Raw genomic sequence first — 24,808 nt, 5'->3', positions numbered from 1 at the left:
GACATTTATTCAAAAAAGTAAAAGCTTTTGATTTTACCAGATGATTTATAATGAATACATGTAAATATTTATCAGAGAGAGAGAGAGACTCAGTGACCGTAAACTTGCCATTGAAACTGGTCGCCATAAAAGAGTGGCTAGAAAGAGCAGAAATAATTTATGTCCACCGTGAAACAAGGAGCTCTCTTACAGTCGGTGAGGACATCATTAAACAGTATTAAGGGTTTACAGATTGATGTGTTAGTGAGAGAGATGTAACAAAGACAAAAAAAGGCTCTGCTAGACAAACTGGTGCTTTAAACTTGTCAAAGATATGGTAGGTTGCTTTCAACAGAGGATCGTCCCTGGGCTCCAGACCATGGGCATCCATCTGGACCTTTACTTCAGCATTGTGCATCCTGAAGCCACCTTCACCATCTCTAGCATCAGGAAGTTCATCAACAGCCATTTTGTCCTGCAGACGCCCCGGGACATGATCCCTGAAGTGTTGAAGGACAGGCCCACGCTGCAGCTCAGACGTAGAAGACCCCAAACTACACATTATCTACCCTGAGCAGATGGAGGAAGTACTAATGATTGCTCCATGTAGGTCAGATGATCTGGATGCCCTCTCAGGACTGTATGCTCTATCAAGCTTCTCCTCTTCTGAGAAGCCTCCAGGAGATGGAGGAGAGACATGCACCTTTCTGACATCACACCCCATCCTGCTCAATCAGTAGCGACTGGCTGAAATGGAGCTGTCCACTCAGCTGGAGAGGAAGAAAGAGGAGCTACGCCTCCTGTCTCAGCAACTGGAGGCAGAGAGGAGGAAAACAGAGAACTTGCTGTACGCCATGTTGCCCAAGCATGTAGCCAATCAGCTGAAGGAGGGCAAGACAGTAGAAGCAGGTAATGGAATAAGTATTGAGTAATCAGAGATTCTGTGTTTTTGATGTGTCTAATATGACTGCTGTGTTTGTATATCCTATAGGAGAATTTAAAGAGTGCATCATACTTTTCAGTGACGTGGTGACCTTCACTAATATCTGCTCCTTGTGTGAACCCATCCAAATTGTCCTAATGCTCTGATTTGACCGTCTCACAACTATGCACAATGTCTACAAGTTACACACAGCAGGTTTCACCTTTTGACACAGATAATAAAAGGAAAATCCATTTTGTTTTCACCTCAGTAATGGAGGGAAGAAATGTAAAGGAAAGTTTTAAGTCACAACCTCGTTTTACTTTTTAAAATCTTTTGATATGACCGAATTTGACGATGACGGTATATTTATTTGGTTCTTTCCAGGTTGAGACCATAGGGGATGCATATATGGTGGTGGGTGGGGTGCCCGTACCTCTCTCCAGCCACGCTGAGAGGGTGGCCAACTTTGTCCTGGGTATAATCTTTGCTGCCAGGGAGGTTATTAACCCAGTGACAGGAGGACCCATTCAGGTGCAAGAATGTTTTCACTACATTTCTTCAATACAGACAGTAGTGCATTCACTCAATTGTTGTACTTAAGTACATATTTGAGGTACTTCTACTTAATTACTTCCATTTTATGATGCTTTATACTTCTACTCCATCACATTTTTCAGAGGGTAATATTGTACCTTTTAGTCCAGTACATTTGACAGCTGTACTTACTTTTACACACAAAACATCTGATCATCTTATAGCATACAGTATAATGTATAATTACCCAATACATTTGAGATTGTTAGAATAAGCTCCACCTTTACTATATACAACATTAGAGAACTGCTACATATTAATACATCAGTGATAATGATCCAATTATTCAAAATCCTTGAACTGATAGGGATCGCTGCATAAGGAGCACTTTTATTTTTGATAATTTAAATACATTTTGTTTCTTATGCTTCTGTACTTTTTCCTTGAGTCAAACTCTACATGACTTCTATTATATAATGAAGTACTTTTAAGGTGGTGTTGATAATTAATTTATTTGTATAGTCTCACACCACTGCAAATGCACGTGCATTAAGAGGTAAACCAAAGTTTTATGTTTGAAATGTGTGTGAAAACACATGCGTTATCTTTCTGATTTACACATCCACTGTGCACATTTCCTAGGGCTTTGAGGGATAAAAGCTTTGTTATCCAGAAGCGAGGGGAGATCGAGGTTAAGGGGAAGGGCAGAATGACCACTTTCTTGAAAGGAACGTGGGAGTCAGCGAGCAGCAGATCATGGGTCTGACCCTGAGACTGGGGCTGGACAGGGGGCTTTTTAATGCCCTGCAGTCTTTATCAGCATTACATCCATCTCTTTCCCTCTCTCACTTACTTTGTTCCTGTGTAGCCTCGTCTTTCAGAGTCAAGCCAGTGGCGATCTTTGCTTGATCCCAATGAAATACGGGGACAGCCAGAGTGAAGCCCCACTGTCATCACGTTTGTCTGAGCCCCAGAACTGCCCAGCCATCATGCCCCGGGACTCATGAGAGCTACGGAAGCCTTCATACTGATGATCAGGAGGATCAGAGGATGTAGCTCTAAACAAGTTAAAAGATACAGATAAATTTGGCCAAACAGAGGTAAAAAAAATATGGACAGCTTAGACAGCGGCAGCCATGTGTACACAGAGGAGCAACAGCTGGTTACCGGTGCCATGGAAACCAGCAATCAAAGCAAACACATCCAAACCAGTTTCTGCTTGCTCCTGTAAGAATGGTAGAGTAACAAGTGACAACAAACCTGTTTGGTTAATGCCTCTCTGAGCGTGTGGGCTCCTGAGTTTCAGCTAATGCTACAAAATACAAATGTGAACTTCAAAAGGCTCCTTTTACTCATGTGAACTGCTTTCCCAACATAAAATGCAGCTGGATATCCAGTTTACGTAAATGTGCTGTTTTATTTTGAAATTTAATGGTAGCAATAAATTAATTTCTATATAATTAAAAGCACTGCATATATATCGCATATAATAGCTTATAATGACTGTTAAAGGTGCCTTACTTAAATTCCTATATTAGTATGCCAAACACATATACACATGTATTTACAAAGAACCTTCCATACAGTACATGAGAGACTACACTGTGTGAAAACACACTCTTTAGGAGCAGGTCACATGTTTAAACACACATGGCCCCTTAACTACCTATTTCAGTTTACATGGTGAAAAGAAACAAAGATGAATAACTAATGAGTCTAATGTTGCTCACGGGGCCTGAGTCAGTGACCACAACTGTCGGTAAAAGGGCTGTCACCTGCAGGTGTGTGTCACGCTCCCCGAAACGACACCCCCAGGTCGGGAGAGGAGTCAAGACATCTGATCCTCGCTGCAGAGGGCCCCCAGTGTCTCATCACTGTTGACCAAGCCTGGAATGCAATGGGCCGGATGAAAAACAACACCAGTAACCAGAGTCTTCTTTTTTGTGAGGTCAGGTGTGATACAGATCGGTCTGATGACTCACTCATTAAGGAGCCCAATCCACACTGACCTAAATGAAGAGGCTAACCTGTTTTTTGAGTCTCAGTCCATGTGTGCATTTGTGTCGCCTCACGGCCACATCCGACGTCTTTAAAAAAGTTCTGCTTCTCTCAGGAATCTGTCTCGGTGATGGGAGCCAGCTCAGTGATTTTAGGCTCCTCGTGGTGTTTGGTCAGAACCGGCCGGTTGGTGTAAATGTCATCCACAGGTAGAAGGAATGTGACAGTTTTTACTTTGGCCCTGAAAGGTCAAATAAATCACAAGAGTTTTGTAGTTAAATCTGCAAAAATGTGTATAGGTAGAGACAGTATAGCTTCAAATACATGACATGTCTGACCGTACCTGTTCTTGTGTACATATTCCTGCAGAGAGTGCCTGTTGGTGGCAACTTCTCCCACTTCCCCTCTGGGGGAATTACCAAAGATGCCATTCCCATGCTGGATCTCTTCCTGGAGTCTTCCCCATCCAGAGTCACTCGGCTGTGCCCTGTCAGTCCTCCCCCCTGCCATGGTCACACCGGACAGGTTGGAGCTTATGGAGTACCTTCTGACAGTCATGACAGTGTTCTCTGCGGAATAACATGGTGCGTTGAAATGGATTCATTTCCAAAGTGCAAAGATAGATACTATATGGAAAGAAAACACTAAAACAAGGACATTTTTGACAGTATATCGAATTCTAATTGTTATCTTTCAACACTAATGCAAAAATGCAACAACTTTCCATATGTTAAAATAATAAACACAGGTTTTTGTTGTTGCTGTGAATAGAACGTGCATTTCTGAAGAAAAAAAATGCAATAAGAGGCCATTGAGTTGTGGTCAACTTTAACATACATATTTGTTTTTTATTCTGTTCTGATCACAACTTATTAATCTATTTATACTTAGTCACTCTTTTCTTTGTCATTGTTGTTTTTTGTCACTGATCTCAGTGCCCTACCTTTAAATAACCCCTTGGGATAAATAAAGTTTCCTTAAATCTTGAATCTTAAATTGAATACAATTTCACTTTAAAGCAGACTTTATCCATCAGATCACTTTTTCGTTTGCTACAGGAATGTGCTCTAAAACCTGTGATGTCTTGGTGCTGTTCTGATAACAATTTGTAGTTTAACCACCTGTGCGGTAGCGGGCCATTCTCTTACCTTTGAATTGTCCCTCCAGGACAGGCGCGGAAGCATTTCTCCTCAGGTTCACACACGGGTTTTCTTCTATTCCCGCCCGCTGCTCTGCCACTGAAGACACCGAGCTGCTGGCCTCCCCTAGCACGGCCCCACTTGGCCGCTGGCCGTAGTCTCCCCGCAGTTCTCGGTTCTCGTCCTCCAGCTTCTTGATCTCATCGCGCATCTCCATGATAACCTGCGCCAGGCTGCGGGTGCTCTCCATGGCGCTGCTGCTGCGCTGCCAGAACCACGGCTTCCCAAAAACCGGCGGGGAGTCGCGCGGGAGAAGCTCGCCGTGCTGCTGGGGTTTTAACATGTTGCTCCCCCTCCCCTAAAAATAAGCTTTTTGTGTTCTTCTCCCGCTGTGTGCCTTTCTCTGCTGTGTGTGCCTCAATCTCAGTCCAGATCGTGTTCTGGAGAGATTATGTCGCCTTTCACCACTTAAACAGCTGAAATGGCTCCAGTGATCAGCCAGCAGCACACGAATGATGTTTTATTCAACAGCTTCGGCGTCCAGTTTCAGGAAAACGAAGCGGGGGTCGGAAATGAAATGTGCACTGTACTAAAGCTTGGATGGCGGGAGACCTACTAAAGCTGCAGGTTCTCTGAAATAGTATAGCTAGAGTTCATGACACATTTTTGGACCCGCAAAATGTGACAGCTATAGAAACTTCATGTGTTATCTCAAAGGAAGATGTGGGAGATCTGATTTATTTATTTTTTTTTGGGGTGGGGGGGGGGGGGGGGGGGGGGCTCTTGTAATGCCAAAGTAGGCTATCAGTCGGATTACAATTTCCTCCCTTTGAAATATTAATAGCATCTGTCAGCAAAGATAAATCTAGGGAAGAAACTGAGAAAGTCTCATTATTTTTTTCTGTTCTGCTCTGATTGTGATGTAGATTAGGAGATCATACAAGAGAAAGTATCCATTGTACAAGTATAAATTGGATTTGCACAGTGAGGTTTCTTTCATTTCACTCAGAAGACAGCCTGTTACCTCCTGAATATGCATGTTATTTGATAAAGACCGAGGTCAGGGGGGTCAACCCCATGATGATGGGCAGTCTTGGAAAGAAAACACATGAAAACAAAATGAGTGTTTGATAAATAATAACAGAGGAACCTCAGGCTGCACACAAAGGAGAAAACTACAGATAATTACACTCAATGGGGCTTCCACACCTGGGACTGTATGGTCAGGTGCTACAGCAGAGCTCCGGTTGTGACCCATTATGAATAGACCAGACCGTCTCTGGGCACATATTAGCTGACTTCAAAATAAAAAGAGACATGAGAAGTGATAACACTGCCCACTTCAGAATAATAGCAGCAGGTAGCAGGTTTGAGACATTTTGTCGTCTGTGACCTGGACTGAATGTTGCTGGCTCAGAGCAACTTGACCCCCAGCAGAGTCTAGGCCACTGGGAGGAAGAAAGGCAGACATAAGCCGGTCTGTAGAGGAGAGAAACCCAATCGGCTCGCTCTTTCTGGTTCACAAAATAGGCTACGGAGGGAGGGAGGGTGGCGAGAGAGAGGAGGAGAGAAATACTGATCAGCTGGAAGGAAAGGTTTGTGAAGAAGAGGCAGGAGGTCAGTGAAACTCAATCTGATGCACATCATGTGTGCGGCCACATGGGAGAGTGAAGAGACAGACATGTATATGAATGTGTCAGCCGTCTTGTCAGGCAGAGATAAAAACAGACGTGAGAAGTGAGAGAAACAAGAGGATCACATGCTGTCTCTGATTCCAGCTGTATGTTCAGGGCCACTTAACCTCTTTTTATGCACAGAGCCCCAACACCAGGCTTAGCATCAATAAATAAGCAAACACTCTGCTGCTCGCTTTCTGCATGGTCAGTAATTACACCCAGCTATTGGAAAAAAAACTGACACCAGATCCCATGGAAAACCGCTCTGTCATGTCATTTCACTCTCAATGAAACCTCAGCCGCAAGTTTTATACTTGGCACCTTAGTCTCACAAAACATTTTATCATTAAGTTTCTGTCGTTTTCCTCTGGTCTTACCTGCTTTTTGAGTATCTTTTTGAATGAAATACTCTAGCTTTTCTGTCATCTCTTCGTGTTGCAGCACTGTCTGCAGTAGTGAAGAGTAACTAAGTACATTTACTCAACTACTGTACTTCTGTACAATTTGGAAGTACTTGTACTTGTTTCCATCTTATGCTACTTTATACTTCTACGCCACTTCATCTCAGAGGGAAATATTATACTTTTTTTCTGCACTACATGACTTTAATTATATGTTGCATTAATAATCCCGATCTGCAACTAATAAATGATGATGTGCTATTGTAAATTAAACTACCCAGCAGTACATAAAGGCATTGTAATGAGCTCCACCTTGTCTCGCAACATTAAAGCAATGAACACATGAATGCATCAATAATCATAATGCAATAATATAAATACATATTCTGCATAATGAGGTTTTTTGTACTTTTGGGCTTTAAGTATATTTTTCTGCTAATAATTGTGTACTTTTACTAAACTTTTGAATGCAGCACGTTTACTTGTAACAGAGTATACCTTCACTGTGGTATTGCTGCTTTCACTGAAGTAAAGAGTACTTCTTCCACCTCTCAGTGTCTTGTTAGTATGAAGTGACTTAAGGATATCCCAATAACGAGTCGCTTTACTCTGGACCCAGTGGTGTAACCCTTTGCAGTTAAGGGAATGTAAAAAATATGGCTAGTTTGTGAAGCAAACATTTGAACTAAAAGGCATATTCAAATTTCACATCAAACCATACTGAGAATAAAATCTACCAGAGGGACAATATGTAACATTCAGAAAATTAGAAGCACAGAGGATTCAAATTGCCTCCCTGCTGTTATCAATTAAAACTCAAATCATTCTCTTTAATTCCAATCTCCAGATGACACCTACCTGAGCACACTCTTATATATAGTCTGGTTGGGATCTAAATTAAGGTTCTAGTGAAATACAGAGTCGGTAATGAAGATGAAGCAGGGAGAAAAACAGAGCTGGAGAGTGAAGACAGAGAGACTGAAACAACAGACAACACAAAGCAGTGATAGCCCCCAAACAAACTGCTCAGATTTGGATCTGACCACATCTGACTTTGAATTTAAAAAAAAAAAAAATCAATAATCCATAACAAAGGATTGTTGCTTCTGGAGTCTGTCCATTCATTTCGGGCAGGACCACTGATGCTTCACAGAATGGACAGACTTCAGACGTAGCTTCTACAGTGCATTTGATATCCAAAGAAAACACATTTTAGCTAGAGACAACTTAACAAAAGGCAATGCCCTGTGTCCTATATTGTATTATATATTTATAGTTTACACAGCAGCACTGGTCCTGTGAAACTGATGATAGAGGGAGATATGAGTTGAGCCAAATGCCTTTCTTCAGGTCAAAAACAACCCTGACTGGTTTTATCTGAATGCTTGGATGCAGCAGAGCCTTCTCATCTTTTGGCTTGGCTTTTTTCAGCCAAGAACCATAAAGGTATAAGGTGACATCTACTCTTTGAAGAAATTGTAAAAGCAGACGACACAGAGTACAACTCAAGAAGGAGGATATGACAGGTAGAAATGTACCTCCTTTCCATTTTTAAACATGACAAATGGTGCTTCAATCACCATGGGCCAAGGCAAAATGTGATTTCCATCTTTGTTTCAGGGTGAGTTTGCTATTTCACACATTTCCATCTATTGTGCAGGTCACAATTATCTATAATTAGCTGCTGTCTGGTCTCTGGCTCAGTCAATAGACAGGATATGAGGGGCTGCTGTGCACAGCTGCAGCCAAGGCCCAATTTCATTTTGGAAAGCAATTTAAGCCCATTCAAACCTTGATAATTGCGATTAATATACTGAGCGAAGGGGATCTGGAGATAAGGTGCGATGGACAACACATGACTGTAGAAACACTGACTTCACAGTGGATGAAGCGGGAAATGACTGGCGTATAATCATGAATTGAGGACATTAACAAAATTTTATTTAAATGTTATACATAAAACTTTAGTTTTTGTTCCTTTTTTTTAATTCAGCTAAACAAATATTTATATATTGTATATTTTATAAAAAAGAAACATTTCAAACGTTTTAAATATTAATATTTCTTATTTACAATTCAAAACAGTACAGGAAATAATAACAGTAACAATGCAATTTCAATCATAAAAATGTTACAAAACATAATTTCTTTTATTGTTTCCATTTGAAAATTGGCAAGCTGATATTTCCGGAACGTTAGCAAGGATACAAAGTAGCAATGTGGAGCTGTTCTACATTCAAACAGGAACTGAAGGTGCGTTCAACTCTTCAGATGCTTCATTAGTTAAAAAACCTGCAATCCAATTTTTTTTCCTCACAAAATTTCTTGAGATAGTTTGAAGTGATATTTTACGGAAAAAAATGTAAAAACTGTCATCAAAATGCACCAGAGAGCTATTTGTTACATATACAGCTGAACGCACCTCAAGCTCAGTAAGGTCACTGTTCTCTAAAGGGTCTGGGGGCTGTGGAGAGAAGGCGCACGTTGTGTGGCTATGTGCATGTGTGAGCCAATGCACCATATTTGTGTATGAGTTTGTCAGTCAGTATGTAAGCTGATGAATCAGTTTGCAGGGCAGGGGGGATCGAGTCTCTAAAACCAAAACAAACAGTAGCTAACAGTCCAGCAGCCTGGCCTCTACTGTAGATAGTCAACGTTCAACGACAGGACTACAGACTATCACGACCACGGTCTACACACTTCTTCCCTTGTTTTCTCTACACTCGTCATCAGTCACAGTACCACTAGCCCGCTGCTCTTTGCAGCAGGAAACAACTACAGTCAGGAAATAAGCAAATAAGCCACCTTTCAGGCTCAAACTGGCACTCCAAAGCCATTTATGGAGGGGAAAATGTCCTTCCTGGCATGAAGGAATTTCTTGAGAGTCTATTGGCCATTCAGTAGCCACTGTGCCGTTCCGTTCCTGGTTGTCTTGTGTGAGGAATCTGCACAAGATCAAGAAAAAAAAAAGCTGACATTGGAACAGGAACATTAAAAAGGAGGTTAAGCATCGAGACTAGCATTTAGACTCTTGGATAGATTGGCTGACATATGGGGGAAAAGATAAAGTGGGGCAAGCAAGTAGCAAGGTGACAAGAAGTCTTTTTACGAAGGAATTTGATGACATGACATACCGGTCTTAGAAAGAGCGGACAGAGAGCTGTTAGAGAGAGGGGAGGTACTGGCAGCAAGAACACTTTTTTGTAGCTGTAATGAGAGGAAATGTCGGAAAAGAAGTCCAGGAAACGATGAAGAAACAACAAAAGCTGATACTGTACACATGAAAATGCCTCAGAAAATAATGCATAGGAAGAGATGATGCTCATTATGCCATGCAAATGAGTAAGAAAACGAGCAACAAGGTGGTAATATCATAAACATGGACACGCATTGGTCATTGTATAGTGAGACCTGTTCATTCATGATGCCAGACAACTCAGTCAGCATGTCCCGGTAGTGAGCTCTCATCTCCTCCTGGTACTCCAGCTGGTCCTCCTTGATCAGACGCTCGTTCACATCCAAAGCCTGACCGCATGCTTCTGCAAACTGTCTGCAGGGGCCAAACAAAGTTATACTATTTATTAATGCTGCGAATCATGCCATTGAACCTGCCCTTTAATGATATGGGTAAGGATTTTTCATTGAATAAACATAGACAGGTTTGACTGTGAGAGTTTATACATAAATCCTAATGTGCAACAAACAATAGGACAAAAAACTAAAATTAAAGGTTGAATATGGAGAATGAGCAGAAAACCATCATCTAGTGTCTCAAGATCGTAGTCGCAACAGCAAAAATACAACTCCAGCACTCGGGTTGCCAGGTTGTCAAGTGATGAATCACTCGTTTTGACTAATCAATTCATTTTACAACACTATTTAACGTTAGCCGGTTTTTAACTGGACGTCTTTCTTTGAGTGGTGTGTAATCGATTAGATGGCTCTAACTCAAAATGATTCCTTGTTTCTGACGAACAACAGAAAACCCTGGCAACCCGCAATGCCGTCCGCTATTGGCTGCTACAATATAAACAGAACATGACAGAAAGTCATTGTCAATTCCTTCAAAAAGTTTTTAAAAATATTAATTCAGACTTAATATATTTTTTTTATGGAAAAGCAATACTTTCATTCGTACCCCTCAAAACGCACCGTGGGTGTTTTTTTTTCTCTTTAAATATAGCTTTTAATAGATATTCTACATATTCAACCTTTTAGGTATTCCTGTGTTTATATTTCCTTACCTTTTATTCACATGTATTTGACAAAGTTTGACCAGGTCATTATTAGTGTTGTGAATTATACCCTTCACCTTGACCTAATCATCTTAATCATCTGGTTTAAGAATCTTTATCTTAAAAATTGCCACATATTGTCAGAATGTATTAAGCTAATTATTCAGTGTTGATTAATCTGTATTCACTTACTGTATGAACAGCGTTGGGCTCGTTTCTAAAAAAAGATTTAATACTCATAACTCGCTTCTCTTTCCAAAAGTACTCTGTACCAATACGTTGCTAATGTGTCCTTTCTCCTCAAAATTCAGACTTCACATTTGCCCCTCTGAATGTAATCACTAGTAAGTGCAGCTAAGGCTAAGCTAAGTTTTTTTTTTCCTGCAGCCAAAGAATCCATAAAAGCTCTATAGACAGAATATAGAATAACATAATTCTAACCTTCATGCAAACCACATATCTACTGCGTAATGATAGGAACAAAATCTACAACATTGCATACTACCTGAAGATCTCTTTGAGCAGTTTGACCTGGTTGTCTGGGTATTTCTTGGCATTCTTCTCCTCTAAAAACGCCCTGGCATAGGCCATGGGCCCTGCATTCACCTGGAAAGGGAGAAGATCAGGTGAGACAAAACAGAGCACACAAATTTACCCCAAAAATAATCTGTATTTTCGAAGAAAAGAGAATTCCCACCTTGACACTGACGCTACCCTGCAGTTTCAACTGCAGCCGGATCATGTCCACCTCCTCCATGTTGCAGAGCTGGTTGAGCTCAGAGACTTTACGTGACATTTCATCGATGGCTACCTCAATCGGGTTCATTTCTGTGCACTGCTGCTCCACCACCTGGATACGCTTCTTTAGGTAGGGAAAGCTGGAACTCGCTGAAGAAAGGGAAATAAAAAAAACACTGGTCAGAACAACTCCACATTAGAGTTTACTGTAAGATGTGTTTCTCTTCTCTGGGGGAAAAGTGCTAATCAAACACGTACTTGTCAATATCGTCCGCCGCTTGCACTGCTCCTCTACGTCCCCGTGTTTCTTCCCTGACAGAGTGAACGGCGTCTCAAACACAAAGCGGTTAATGTTGTGATGTCTCTCAAAATCTGTTCTTTTGTCCTGCTGTTCCTTCTCGTTGAAGTAGGGCACCACGTATGTCACCTGAATGTAGGCAAACTTGGGGTCCAGGTCTTTAGGATTGACCTGTTTTTAAAAATAAAGTTAATAAAAATGTTAATAATAACAGCTAGGCAAATCCTTCAGTTCTATTTATAGATAACTTAGTAATTTATAAATAACAGGCCAATTTCTGACACCTACCTTATTGGAGTCCTGGATCATCTTAACATTATCCGCTCCAAACTTGTCTGAGTAGAGTTTGAGTAATCTCTGGGAGATTTCCGACAGCCCTGTCAGCTTCGGCTCTTTGTAGATAAACTCTTTGCTCTCCTCCTCCTCAAAGAAACCCTACCAGAACACAGACACACACACACACACACACACACACACACACACACACACACACACGCACACACACACACGAACACGCACACGCACACGCACACGCACACGCACACACAAACCCGCTTATAAGCAAAGCCTGTTAGTTCCTGCAATATTTATCAATATTTAGATGTTGCGTTTGCTGTCACAACAAGCTGTATACGTGTCAGTGTGATTTCATGTTGCCCCCTAGTGGTTTCTAAAGGTCGTACACATACGTAGGCCGTAGGTTAGAAAAAACTCCAACAAGGTGTCAAGTGTTATGGTCTGAATGTGAGCGTTCAGAGGCAGCACTGGAGGTACATGTCAAAGTGAATGAGGTTTATTAAATAGTTATCTTCCCATCCACTGTGGATGATTGACACCAGCTCTTGTTGTGTTTAGCAGGGAAAGAACTTCATCATTGGAGATTATGGGAAGTAAAATGGACCACAGCAAGCTTGACACAAACCCTTCAAAGGGTACGAGCAGCAGGTGTTAATAGTGGTAGAAGGAGAAGAGAGGGAGAAGTCGTTAGCGCTGAGGAAATGGAAAATCAAAGACGTACAAAACTTACCGCAATCTTGATATAGAATAGAATAAAAAAAGGAAGAAAAGAACAGACAGAGAAATTAAGGACACTGACTCAGTAAAAAAACAAAAAAACAAAAACAAAAATCCGGTCTCGCTATCTTTTCTGTCTCTGTGCCTCACCGACGAGTGTGTCTCTCTCCTCCTTTTTAATAGTGCAAATATTTCATATTCTCATTACTGGCTTTTTTAAACTTTGCATCAGAGCTCTGAAATCCCTGCATTGGAATATAATTCCCTCATTAGCAAAAAGGAAACTGTGTCAAGGATTCAGTTTATAAAAAAAAAAAAAAAAAAACCTGAACCACACAGTGCTTCTTCACTGATAAAGCCAAGGATTCAAAAATAATTCACCTGTTATATCAGATATGCTTTTGACATTTCTAAAGAATTAGGTCACCCAAATTACAAAAAATATATTTTCCCTACTTATCTGTGGTAGCGTAGTGTTTTTCAGAGGTATTGCTATCTTTACTACCGAGACTTCTTCCGCCTTGGTTTGACACACTAAAAGCATTGAAAAAAAACATTGGGAACACTAAAAAGCAAAGTGTCTTTGCATAAACTATGTCCTGTTTTATGCAAAGTAACATCGTTTATGAAAAGAGGTGTTACTTGACTCATCAGATGGTTATTTACGCATGATTATCAGGTGACCTTGTGTTATCGCGAGAATTCAGCTGCTGTGCAAGGTCCTTTCGGTTGAGCCCCAAAGTAAATGACAAGACTAAACAAAAAACATTGTGGGTTGTTGTGGCGTAGTTTCATATGGCTTGCAAAGTATTTTACTAGTAGCACCTACATGTTTACATATTTGACGTCATACTGAACCAAAACATTTATTTGTATGGTACATATAGTACTCATACTACTCATACAGAGATATTGGGTCAATTCTGTCTGTCAAATTCATCAGCACCCCATATACAGAGGTTAAGTCCTCACCGCAGCGATCCGAGTTGACTCTGACCCATGGCCCTTTGCTGCATGTAGCACCCTCTCTCTCACCCCCATTTCCTATCAATCTTCAGCTGTACTCTCAAATAAAAATTCATAAAAAGCCAAAAAAATAATCTTTAAAAAAAAAGAAGAAAGAAATCTATCAGCTGTAAAGTTTTAGTAACTGAAATTTCCACTGTGGTGTAAGTATGTGTGTGTACAGACATCCCCGTGTAAATGTAAGCTGTCTGCATGAAGTGCCGCCCACCTGTCCATAGAAGGCTACGCGGTAGTAGCGACCGAAGAGGCGTTTTTCTGAGTTCACCACCTCCGTCACCTTCAGGTAGGAGCGATGGATGTCATAGTACAGCTCTGACAGCCTCTGTGGGCACACACAAACACATGTTAGGTCAAACTTGGCTCAGTACACGCACGCACGCACACACATACACACGCACATACACGCACACATACGCGCACACACAGAGTGAAGGGGCTAACAGTAACCTTAAAATCCCTTCTCTTTTCAAAGACAGCAATCACAGGTTTGTTGATGTCAGCGATGAGCTCGTATCTCTCTGATTTCCACAGGTAGTCCACACACAGCTCCAGCTGCTCTACCAAAGTGTCCTACACAGCAGGAAGATCATGTTAGAGACAAAGACTATCAACTAATGCAACTCCAATAGGGCATTAAAATGAACAGGGATCTTCTCAAACTTGCAGTAATGGTTATGATCATTAAATGCTACTTTGGTCATTTTTGATGCTCAAGGTTTTGTTAAACCACACTGTTCAAGGATTAAAACACTGACCTCCGTATAGGGCGTGTCCTGTGTACCAGTGTCTTCCTTCATGGCTCCCTCCTCCTTGACATTGGGGCTGATGCACATAAACGCTGCCCAGCCCATAGAGAATGACGCTGGGGTTTCAAACAAATGAAAGCGACATCAAGGCAGGTTAGCAAGTAAAACAATATCAACTAACCTTCACTTGTGTTCAGCTTAGTTAACCAACAGAAACACAAAAATTCTTGTATCAAAATACAAGATGTGTGACAGTTTCACGGCCAAGCATTTGTCGTAAGTTGAACCATTTTTGCAGACTAAATTAAAAACATCAAAAGTGAGAGTGCTTCATATGAAACGGACATCTGATGCAGTGAGACAGTGAGGGTCAAACAGTGACAGCAAAAAGTGGTAACCTGACACAATCAGTAAGGCAAGAACAGCGGTCATCAAGATATTCAACTGCAGAGTTTATTACACAGTATAGAAGCCTTATCCAACACTGGAGTGGTTAATATTTGGACAGGCACCTGATAACCACCACATCCACCTGTCAATATCAACATCTCCTGTCAGTTCACACACCCACTTCCTCCCACACTTCCTTGTCTTTCCATCCTTTTTTTTTTTTTCGTGAACTCCCAAACCCCACCACCCAGCAGGCCCCAAGGCGCACACACTCACTGTCTTGATCTCGGGAGGTAGTTAGTAAGGAGCTACAGTTAAAGACAGGGCTTTCTTCGGGGGACACATTGGACATCCTGGCCTTGTCAGCTCTCCAGTAGCCTGTTTGGTAGGAGGGGAGGAGGAGGACGAGGTTTACAAAGTCCACTTGCTTTTTGCCTTTTATGCTAAAGGACAAGGCTCACAAATCAGCTGAGCAGCACACAGGCCTGGTGCATACATTGCATGCAAAATGATGTTGGGCACGTAAAGTTAAAGATAGAAACATGCTGTTTTCTAAATGAGGGAGCACATGTAAGAAAAAAAGACGTGGAACATGCAGCACAGCAAAATGTGTCTAAGTCAGTCTCTATTTCTACCAGAAGTCATGAATGGGAATGGGATCTATACAGCTAGATGGCAGCATGGGAATCCATCTTCATTCCCTATGAGTTCCTAATTAATCGTCAACCCACAAAAACACACACAAGTCACCAGCATGCTCACTTTCAGGCATACATAACAACCTCCATGATAAGATGAAGGACTAATGCCTGAAAGTTTTAGTAAAAGGCTGAGAATCGCGATGACCATGTCAGCAGAGAGAAAGAGAGGTTTGCTGATCGAAAGAAGGGCGCTGTGATTTGACACTGGTTAGATGTTTTCATGTCTGCAAAGATGCACACACTAGCAGCATTTTAAAATATTGGAGCACACGTAACACGCAAACCATGCGGCAACACGTAAAGTCAAAGCAGCAGCATGTGTGCACTGACCTCTTCTCTTCAGCGATTCAGCGATCAGGGCAGAGATGTGAATGTAGCACATGGCGGCCTGATGGGAAAGTCAGACACATTTACGTTACATTTGATTCATACTTAAATTTAAAAAAAAAAGCAATTTGTGGAGTTTCTTAAGTTAGGGCACCATAAAAAAGTTTATCACCTCTGAGAGATCGCCGTTGCGGACGTGAACCTTTGCCATACTCTCCAACCAGGTGCATCGAAGCTCAGGGGTGCTGGCGTAAGAGTTAGCCAGACTGTACTGAAGATCCACCAGCATCTCTGGATCCTTCTCATGCTCCTTCATTTGGGCTGTGGCCATCAGGACCGTCCTGATCCGTTTTGTGAGGTCCTTCACCTCAGCAGGGAATGGAGTGTTCTGCAGAAAAAGTGTTATGATAATCATTCTTTGTTTGTTTTTTTTTAAATAAGAAAGTAGGACTTTAAATCAATGACAATTATGCTGTTATATAACCCAAGAACCTGCTCTACCTTGAGTGGTGCATCTCCGTTGGCAAAGTTGTTAATGATAGCCAGGGATTGCTGAAATCTTGAGCCACCAATGCCAGCATCTGCTATCAACTGGCTCACTGCCTTGATAACCTGAAGTGGAAAGACGAGTATGTGATGACGACTTTGTCACGCTGAAACCGCAATTCACAAAACACACCATACTGAAATATACAGTATTTCACTGACCTGCAGATGTGAACGGACTATAGACTTGCCCTTGGTAAACTCAAAGTTTTTTCTCATGAAAAAATACAGCAAGGCAGCTGCTTCCGTCTGGGTGGAGCTGGAACGATGGTTACAGCACTTAAGGATCTCATAGCATAGACAGCCACACAGGTCTGCCTTACCCTGGAAGAATGCACTGGGGAACTGCATGTACAGAAAGAGATGAGGATGAAACCACACATGACAAAAAACGATTTAATTGTTACTTAGATGTTGCATGTTTACATAAAGCTTGCTGAACCTTTTGTACAAATTGCCTGAGTCCAGCAAAGATATGCCGTAGAGTGGCGGTTGATTGGTTGATCTGAAAGAAGAGCAAGTAGGTGTCCAGCACCTTCTTCATCAGATCATTTTGTCCTTCATCCAGCAACAGTTGCTTCTGTATGGAAAGAGGGCACACAATTTTGAAACTGAAAGGTTTCAGCTTTCAGTTACCTGTTGATTCTTCAAGCCACCAGGTGGCAGTAGAGCAGCATTGGCTCGTCCATAAAAAGTGCATAAAATACAGTATGTGAGTGATTTACAATGCAATTCACTCTGCCTAAGCAACAACTAACATTTCATTTTGTTCCGTTTTTATCAAGCAACAGGAATCCTGTTTAATTTTATAGTAACAAAGCCAAAATGTAACCTTATTATTTGATTTTTTTTGACAAGGAGTAATATGAAAAAATAGAGTAGAGTCAGAAGAATATGAAAAAAGGTGTGATACAAAACTTTTAAACTGGTGCAAAAGCCACACATTGAAACAGATTTGTACACATCTAAGTTTAATTATCATGTCCAATAACTGAGCCCAGAGCACAGATTTAACATTATAATATTACGGGCGTCACAATTTAAATTCAAAATTGAAAATTAGATGGAAATGAGGTTTTAATTGCAACGATCCAAATAAAAGAAGGATCTGTGACGCTCCCATTTTAACTACATTATTTAAATGGCCATATTACAGTTGATACCATGCAGTCAATCTTTTCAAAAAGAAAGGCATAAAACCAACAATCGCTTTATGAATCAAGACTCTATAGTCTAAAAAGCAATGGCAAAGCAGTCAGTGCTGAAAAAGTTTAAATTTAAAATGAAATGGATTGTGACCTTAAAGTCAAAATCCCGAGACGCGGATTTAGCAAATTGTGTCACGGCTATGTTATATTAAAAAAACATACTATGATATCAATAGGGTAATACAATATAAACTGCCTTTACAGAATTACACAGATGAAAAGACATTCTTCCAAACGAAAGGGAGTAGATGACGCAGTTGTGTGTGGTGTGAAATGTTGTGTCATGTCTTTCCTTTAACTATTGAGGGACCACAGACCTTGTGATGGTGAACAAAGAGCTCCAATACATCCAGCACAGTGAGGGACACCTCGGTGGACAAGTTCGCCTCTATATCCGTAGGACTCAGGGTGTCCCCGTCCTGAATGTTCCCATCTGGAAACAGAATTAGATAAGAATAACTTAATAATAAGTCAATAACTTTTATATTCACCTCAGTCAAAATATGTGTGTGTGTGTGTGTGTGTGAGAGAGAGAGACCTGTCTCCATCATCTGCAGCAGCTTGGGGTTGGTGAGAGCATTCTTGCCCCTGATGATGGGCATGGTTTGGGAGCGAGCATGCCGGTGACCTTCCCCTCCAGATGACGCCATCCTGGAGGCAACAGCAGCAACCAGCAGTCGGTGTCAATCACAGTTCAATCAAATCACGTTTTATCTAATACTTGTTTAAATTCTACGGCAGTAAGTGTACTACTAACCGTAGGCCAATTGTCTTTAGATATTTAGCACATTTTAGTAGGCAGGTAAATATAAATGGCATCCATGTTATTGGTAGTCTATTAACCCATGGTAGTGCAGAGACAGGCACTAGCAAATCACGCAAAAACACTGCAGGTATGAGGAGGGGCATGCTGAGAACACAGTTACAGTCTATAACATGGAAACACACGGTGGTCACGTCAACAATGAATATACACAGGACAAGAATGGATTGATCTTAATTTAAGTGTTGTTGTAGGCTGTACATGTATTCAAATAGTCTTGCTATTGAAGAAAAATATTCACATTTCGAGCCAATCACCAGACATCATTAGCAGCAAGAACAATTTCAATTTCAGTAACCAAAGGCTTGTCACTGACATTGTGGCTGAGGAGGGTGATTACCATTGTGGGAAGAGGCTTGAGGGATGAGAGGACTGGGAGGGGTGGTTAGAGCCCTTCAGGGTGCCATTGGCCTGGGTGGACTGGGCCAGCTTTACTGCCGCTGCTAGCTTCCTGTTCATGAGCCAATCACAGCAAAGCTAAAATGAGTTAGTTTAGTTGAGATTATCATTGTTTAGTGTCCATCTTTAGTCAGTTATATTAACTATCTGGGGCATGCTAGTAGTTGGGCATACCTGCAATCATTACAAATTGACCCTACAGTGTAAATGTAAACACTTTTCCTTGCAGTGCTATTTTTGCACCTTTGTGACCTTGTTGCATATTTGTAGCAGCTAGGTCACATTGTATTCCTGTATGGCTAAATTAAATGCTAAAAGCGTAGAGGATCTCCGATTTGACCTTGGCGTGATGAGAACGGCTAGAGTCAGAGAGGAAGATCAAACTACTCGTATGGAGAGGGAGGTCAGCCAGATGGAAAGGTTAGTGGTGTAGCAGAGTCAATGGTTTTAGTTTGCCATCGGTAGAATATTGTGGAAATGCTACATCAATTTTGTCTTAGTGGAAAGTAGAGGCTTGAGATCAGCATTTACAGCGGACAGAGAGGAGATTAGAATGTATAGATACGATGAAACCACTAGACAGTTAAGATGTGGCGCAAATCAGCTTAGTAACAAACAGATGTTCAACATATCATATTCTCGTGATGCTTAAATGAAGCTCGATTAGAAACGCCTGCCAGTCTACAAAAAGCACATGGTGCCTCGGCCAGCCAAAAAAAAAAAAGAGGACACACAACTACTGTGTAAGCCAATCAACACAACAGCCCCAGAGATCATTGAGCAGCAAGTGGAGTCCAGCCAATCATGAGGCAGGGTGTGGTGACAGAGGGCTAAAATGTCGACATGCAACATCAATGAGGCAAACGTGTAACACGATGTAACAAGTATACAAAATGAACACACACGGCAGTATGAATAATGCAGCGTAATACAGAATGGGTTACTTGTTGCAACAGAACATCAATATATGTGCAGTGACATTGACAATCCATTAACAGCTGCAGCATGTACAGAGAGGGAGGGCATGAGGCATGCACTGTGGGGGGGACTACTAGGTCGAACATGGAAAAAACATTACAATTCATAATTATCCGTTTGCGTCATGTAGTGTATATTCTGCATGTGTGCTTTAGTATGTCTGTAACTTAAATTTAACATATGGACTAAGTTAAGTAAGTGAGGCTCCCTGCATCAACACAGACAGAAACAAGATCCATGGAAGAAAGTCTGGGATTAAACAGCAGCATTCCTGGCTAACTTAAAGGACCTGACAACTTATTTTCTACAACAACCTTCTGCCAAATTTAGAACAGTTTTGGTAAGGGCTGGGCAATATAATAATCAATATAATCAAAACTTTTTTTAGATAGTTTCTATCGTGATGTTGAAAAAACAGAAACCAAACTGTGTAAGGGCAATATTTACATAAATTGAACAACGCTTTACATTCTGACCTTTGCACGTTATGTTCAGTTCTGAATAAATGAGAAAATATTCTGTACCTTTTTATTTGTCGAGTATATAATTAAAATAGGAGTAATACAGGAGTATACAAAAATAAGCTTTCGCATGTGGTTTGGACTATTTATTAATTGTATTATGAGAAAATATGCTATAATGTGCTATATATCGTTAATGAGATATGACATGTATATGAAAACCAGTCCTTATATTGGTTATTTGACATTATGAGTTGCTGTATTTGACTCTTATTAACACTTTGAAGTTGGCGGGGCTCAGCTCAGCTAGTATATGATGGTGTCATTCACAGGATCATTAGGATTGGACATTAACATTCATCTTCAACCGCTCATCCCGGGGTCGGGGTTGCAGGGGGTGCTGGAGCCGATCCCAGCTGACATTCGGCGTGAGGCGGGGTACACCCTGGACAGGACGCCAGTCTATCGCAGGGCACATAGAGACGAACATAGACAGACAACCATTCACACCTACGGGCTATTTTAGAATCATCAATTAACCTAACACATGCATGTCTTTGGATTGTGGGAGGAAACCGGAGTACCTGGAGAAAACCCACGCAGACACGGGGAGAACATGCAAACTCCACACAGAAAGGACCAGGCCGGGATGCAAACCTGGAACCTTCTCGCTGTGAGGTGACAGTGCTAACCACTACACCACCGTGTAGCCTTGGACATTAACAGTTTTTGCTTAAACTTTTATTGTTGCTTTAATCAATAATATTTAACATCATTGAGATATAGTATTTTAAACTTGAAACCAAGTTTTCAGCAGGAGTTTTAATGCCTAGTTGTTGACTGATAGGCTGGCTGACTGGCTTCCTGGTTGGCTAACACACTGCTAGTGTAATTCATCTCTCCTGAACTTCAATGGGTGCCTACACTGACTCAGCCAGGCATCAAAGAGCTAACCGAGAGAGACACAGAGACAGACATAGGCGTAAGACTATGAATCCCCCACGGCCCGGTATTACAGACGAATGTTAAGTAGCTAGCAGCCCCAGACAGGCTCAACTGCGTCTGAGAGTGCTAGCTCGGCTTCCAGCTATCTTTATTCTGTTAATGCCTGCACACACAGTAAAGCAGTGTGTTCTCCCAGCCTTTTGTTGGCTTACATCTCAGCATCTTATTGCTGAAAGGAAAAAGAGAGCTAATTTAATTAGCTGGGAGGAACCAGAAGATGGAGGAGTCTAGCAGTGCCAATGGCTCAGCTCCAGTAAGAGCTCACACACACACATGATAACAACCCCCATCCTGTGCTTGCCAACTACTACAGTACAATATCCAGCAGTGCTTTTCACTCAACAGCAAGATCCAGGAGTTCCCCCTCCCCCTCTCTTCCTTTTCTTCCCCCCTTTACCTCTTCCCCTCTTGAAGCTCATCCCTGAGCATGCACATGCATACAGAACACATATTAGTATTTCTGCCTGACTGTGTCCGATTCATTTATTTGTGTGTGTATTTGCACGTGTCTGTGTGTGTGTGGCTGCATTTGCATATTTGTGCATTCATGTGTGCGCATGATTATATGAATTATGTGGGTGGGGGGTGTAACAACCTTTGGCTGCGGCATGTATGTAAATATATATGAAGTTAATAAGCTGTTTCTATACATGCAGCATTAATGTAAATGCATGTGAATGCGACCTGGTCCACCTCTTTGTCAGAGAAAGCAGCGAGGAGCGCACACTCACCTGGCTATGTGGCGTTTTCCAAGAAACCTGAAGTGCTGAAGACACAGCCTGAAGAAGGGAAAAATAGTTTGGGTGAAGGGGGGGAGGTTTGCTTATTTTTATGTGTTTTGTAAGTAAAGAACACAGGATAAATGGAGAGCATGTGATCAAACTGAGTTGCAGCAGCACTCTAGATGCTCACACAAACAGGAAACAGGCAGTTAATTAACTTCAATGTTCTGTGGAGAGACACCTCTCTCCGGGATTACAGACTCTTTTTCTTCTCTCTCTCTCTTGCTGTGTCATTACTTTCATGTGTTCCCTTCTGGTTGCATTCTTCCCCTTTCTTCTCCTCTCATTCTCCTGTCCCAAACCCGGTCTGTCTCAATTATTTTCTCTATTTGTGCACAGTATCACTAGTCAGCCTAAAACGAGCAGTGGTAATACTTTGCAAAGAAAAAAGAATAGCACTTACTCCAGGATGTTAAAGAAGTCTGAGATCTCTTGGTGAATGGCCCGGTGCCAGTAGGACACCAGTACATCTGGACACAGGAAATATAACACATCTTGTCACATACCATGGCAGATTTCCAGAAGGCTAGCCAGAGTCAGTATTTTTAAACCAAAATTGTATTGGAGTGATTGAAATGCTTCAAAAGGTACAGGTAATACTGTACATGTTTTAACCCGCAAACTAGTATATTAGAATAATTCAATAAAAGACAAAAAAACTGTTTATTGTCTAAATCTTTTGGGCCTCTCTTGATCACACGCATAGTAAATATCATAATAATTATTATGATATTTACACACATTTGGGCAAGGCTCTGACCTCAACTGTGTGAATCCACTGTGCACATGTTTGTAAAATGGGATTTCTTACCTTCAGATATGGTTTTCATGATGTGTAAAAAGCACATGAGGAGACTGCGGGTCTCTGCCTGGTCCAGCTTGTCACAACGAGAACCGTAGCCTATTAGGGACTGTGGCCGTGCAAACTAAGGAGAAACATCCAGACAGAAATGCAGTCTGAGATAAACTGGTAGTATTATTGAGGTTGTAGCTGTGGACACTGAGGTCATGCCCTCACTACTTTGGTAATCACATTTTTGAGTTTAAGCAGCATGGAGAGAAACTTAAGCTATAATGTGTATTTTTCAGATTAAATATTACTACTTTTAGGCCAACAAATAAAACATGCCAGGAATTGTGGAAAACATTTGAAAACAGAATGTTACAGAAAAAATAACCAGACAACACTATAAATGAAAGATGAAGAATGTTCAGTCAGTCAGTGTTTATTAAGAGACCTTCTTTTTTGCTGTCTAGCAAAAATAATCTAATGGTGGTGTGAGTAGGGGCTGCTGGAAGGCCTGATGGCCGCAGGATTTCTTCTTTTTAAGTATTTCTTTGGCCATTTCTTTGCTTTTATCATATAAGAAGTGAGGAGAGAAAGGTGGGGAATAATCTGCAACAAAGGTCCCATGCTGGACTTGAACATTGCAATTACAGGACCAACACTTCAACGCTCCAACAAGCTTTGATGACCTCTCACATGCAATACGTTGACTATCTCTTGAGGGCAACCAACTGGATCATGTGCAATAATTACACTTATTCTAGTGCAATAATTGCATTTATTATATTACAATAAATATTCTTATATCAGTGCAAAATTACTTTGTATCTATTTATCTATCTTAGAATTTTTGATACTTGTGTAGTCGGCTGTAGATGTTACTGAAGTTTTGTTTTTGTGGTGTTCTCCTGTGCCTTTTTTTTGTAATCATAAGGAGTAGCACCTAGACCAGCAAGATGCTCTACTTTCAGTTTTTCTTCAGCTGGTACTGTATTAGAGCAGTGTGTTAAGTCCACCTGTCCACCATCAGTGGTCTAAATGAAGGGCTGTTTTCTGCATACTCCTGTTTCAGAAATCCATATATAATGTAGACTCAAATTATGAATGGCTCAGTGATTAAGATGCACAGTGAATATATCAAACCCATGCAATGGTTTTATCCAAACTATTTAAGTTCTTTTGACAGATCTGCTTGCTGCTCCTCTGTGAAATAAAAACCATATGGTGACGTGCCATAATAACACAGGAGGTGGTGGCTGTTAAACTCCTCTCTTTTCTCACCTTCTCACATCCGTCCATCTTCTCGCTGTTCCTGTCACTGTTGCTAGGGTTGGAGTCCACGCTGATCAGAGAACCCCGAGAGTCGGCCTGGTTACCCGTAGCAACAGCCAAGGATGAGAAGGCTGGTGGTGGGGAGGGGGGGTGTCAGCATCAATGTCCTCATTCATACTTTTTTTATATAGACACTGGAAATAGACAGACAGCTACATACACGCGTGTCGCACACCGTTACCTGTAATGGAGTTTAGTACTTCTTTGGAAAAGGAGGCATCTACAGAGTTACCATGGCGAGTAACGGGAATCACCCCTCCTGCCACTCCCCCTCCTACACTGAGGTCGTCCCGAGAGCCCTGATGGGGGTGCAGACAGGGAAGAGGATATTTTCAGGCTATTATTTCTATTAGTAATGAG

The 24,808-nt window shown here is 41.4% G+C and overlaps 2 protein-coding genes and 1 pseudogene across 4 annotated transcripts in view; 1 reads left to right on the top strand and 2 right to left on the bottom strand.

Moving 5' to 3' along the window:
* Nucleotides 1-313: 313 nt before the first annotated feature.
* LOC310947425 (guanylate cyclase soluble subunit beta-2-like) lies at nucleotides 314-3,279 on the top strand (annotated as a pseudogene). Its single transcript has 7 exons — nucleotides 314-518; nucleotides 590-888; nucleotides 971-1,117; nucleotides 1,302-1,437; nucleotides 2,081-2,247; nucleotides 2,413-2,538; nucleotides 3,220-3,279. The product of its transcript is annotated as a guanylate cyclase soluble subunit beta-2-like (transcript).
* A 268-nt stretch (nucleotides 3,280-3,547) lies between these two features.
* On the bottom strand, nucleotides 3,548-4,918 carry LOC310947423 (uncharacterized protein; the record flags this gene model as incomplete). Its single annotated transcript, XM_083914212.1, has 3 exons — nucleotides 3,548-3,677; nucleotides 3,780-4,005; nucleotides 4,585-4,918. 3 exons carry the CDS (start codon nucleotides 4,916-4,918, stop codon nucleotides 3,548-3,550), a joined length of 690 nt encoding a protein of 229 aa, XP_083770338.1.
* Nucleotides 4,919-8,748: 3,830 nt separating this feature from the next.
* The window catches only part of dock10 (dedicator of cytokinesis 10), a 64,411-nt gene continuing 48,351 nt past the window's right edge, over nucleotides 8,749-24,808 (bottom strand). For both annotated transcript variants that reach the window (XM_083914650.1, XM_083914651.1), the window contains exons 34-56: nucleotides 24,630-24,747; nucleotides 24,398-24,519; nucleotides 23,141-23,255; nucleotides 22,733-22,799; nucleotides 22,279-22,326; nucleotides 19,045-19,155; nucleotides 18,420-18,532; nucleotides 18,199-18,314; nucleotides 17,116-17,253; nucleotides 16,836-17,018; nucleotides 16,629-16,739; nucleotides 16,300-16,515; nucleotides 16,131-16,188; nucleotides 15,376-15,477; nucleotides 14,719-14,825; nucleotides 14,411-14,533; nucleotides 14,172-14,285; nucleotides 12,212-12,358; nucleotides 11,884-12,094; nucleotides 11,585-11,775; nucleotides 11,393-11,493; nucleotides 10,064-10,202; nucleotides 8,749-9,597 (exon numbers count right to left, since the gene is read on the bottom strand). In XM_083914650.1, the coding sequence (XP_083770776.1) occupies nucleotides 9,550-9,597; nucleotides 10,064-10,202; nucleotides 11,393-11,493; nucleotides 11,585-11,775; nucleotides 11,884-12,094; nucleotides 12,212-12,358; nucleotides 14,172-14,285; nucleotides 14,411-14,533; nucleotides 14,719-14,825; nucleotides 15,376-15,477; nucleotides 16,131-16,188; nucleotides 16,300-16,515; nucleotides 16,629-16,739; nucleotides 16,836-17,018; nucleotides 17,116-17,253; nucleotides 18,199-18,314; nucleotides 18,420-18,532; nucleotides 19,045-19,155; nucleotides 22,279-22,326; nucleotides 22,733-22,799; nucleotides 23,141-23,255; nucleotides 24,398-24,519; nucleotides 24,630-24,747 (2,799 nt within the window). In that variant the 3' untranslated portion in view covers nucleotides 8,749-9,549. The remainder of the gene's footprint in view (nucleotides 9,598-10,063; nucleotides 10,203-11,392; nucleotides 11,494-11,584; nucleotides 11,776-11,883; nucleotides 12,095-12,211; nucleotides 12,359-14,171; nucleotides 14,286-14,410; nucleotides 14,534-14,718; nucleotides 14,826-15,375; nucleotides 15,478-16,130; nucleotides 16,189-16,299; nucleotides 16,516-16,628; nucleotides 16,740-16,835; nucleotides 17,019-17,115; nucleotides 17,254-18,198; nucleotides 18,315-18,419; nucleotides 18,533-19,044; nucleotides 19,156-22,278; nucleotides 22,327-22,732; nucleotides 22,800-23,140; nucleotides 23,256-24,397; nucleotides 24,520-24,629; nucleotides 24,748-24,808) is intronic.

The sequence above is a fragment of the Echiichthys vipera genome (genome assembly GCF_963691815.1).
Source record: "Echiichthys vipera genome assembly, chromosome: 5".
NCBI classification, from domain to species: domain Eukaryota; kingdom Metazoa; phylum Chordata; class Actinopteri; order Perciformes; family Trachinidae; genus Echiichthys; species Echiichthys vipera.
Note: the sequence above shows the minus strand (reverse complement) of the source record. Positions and strands in the feature narration are given on the sequence as shown.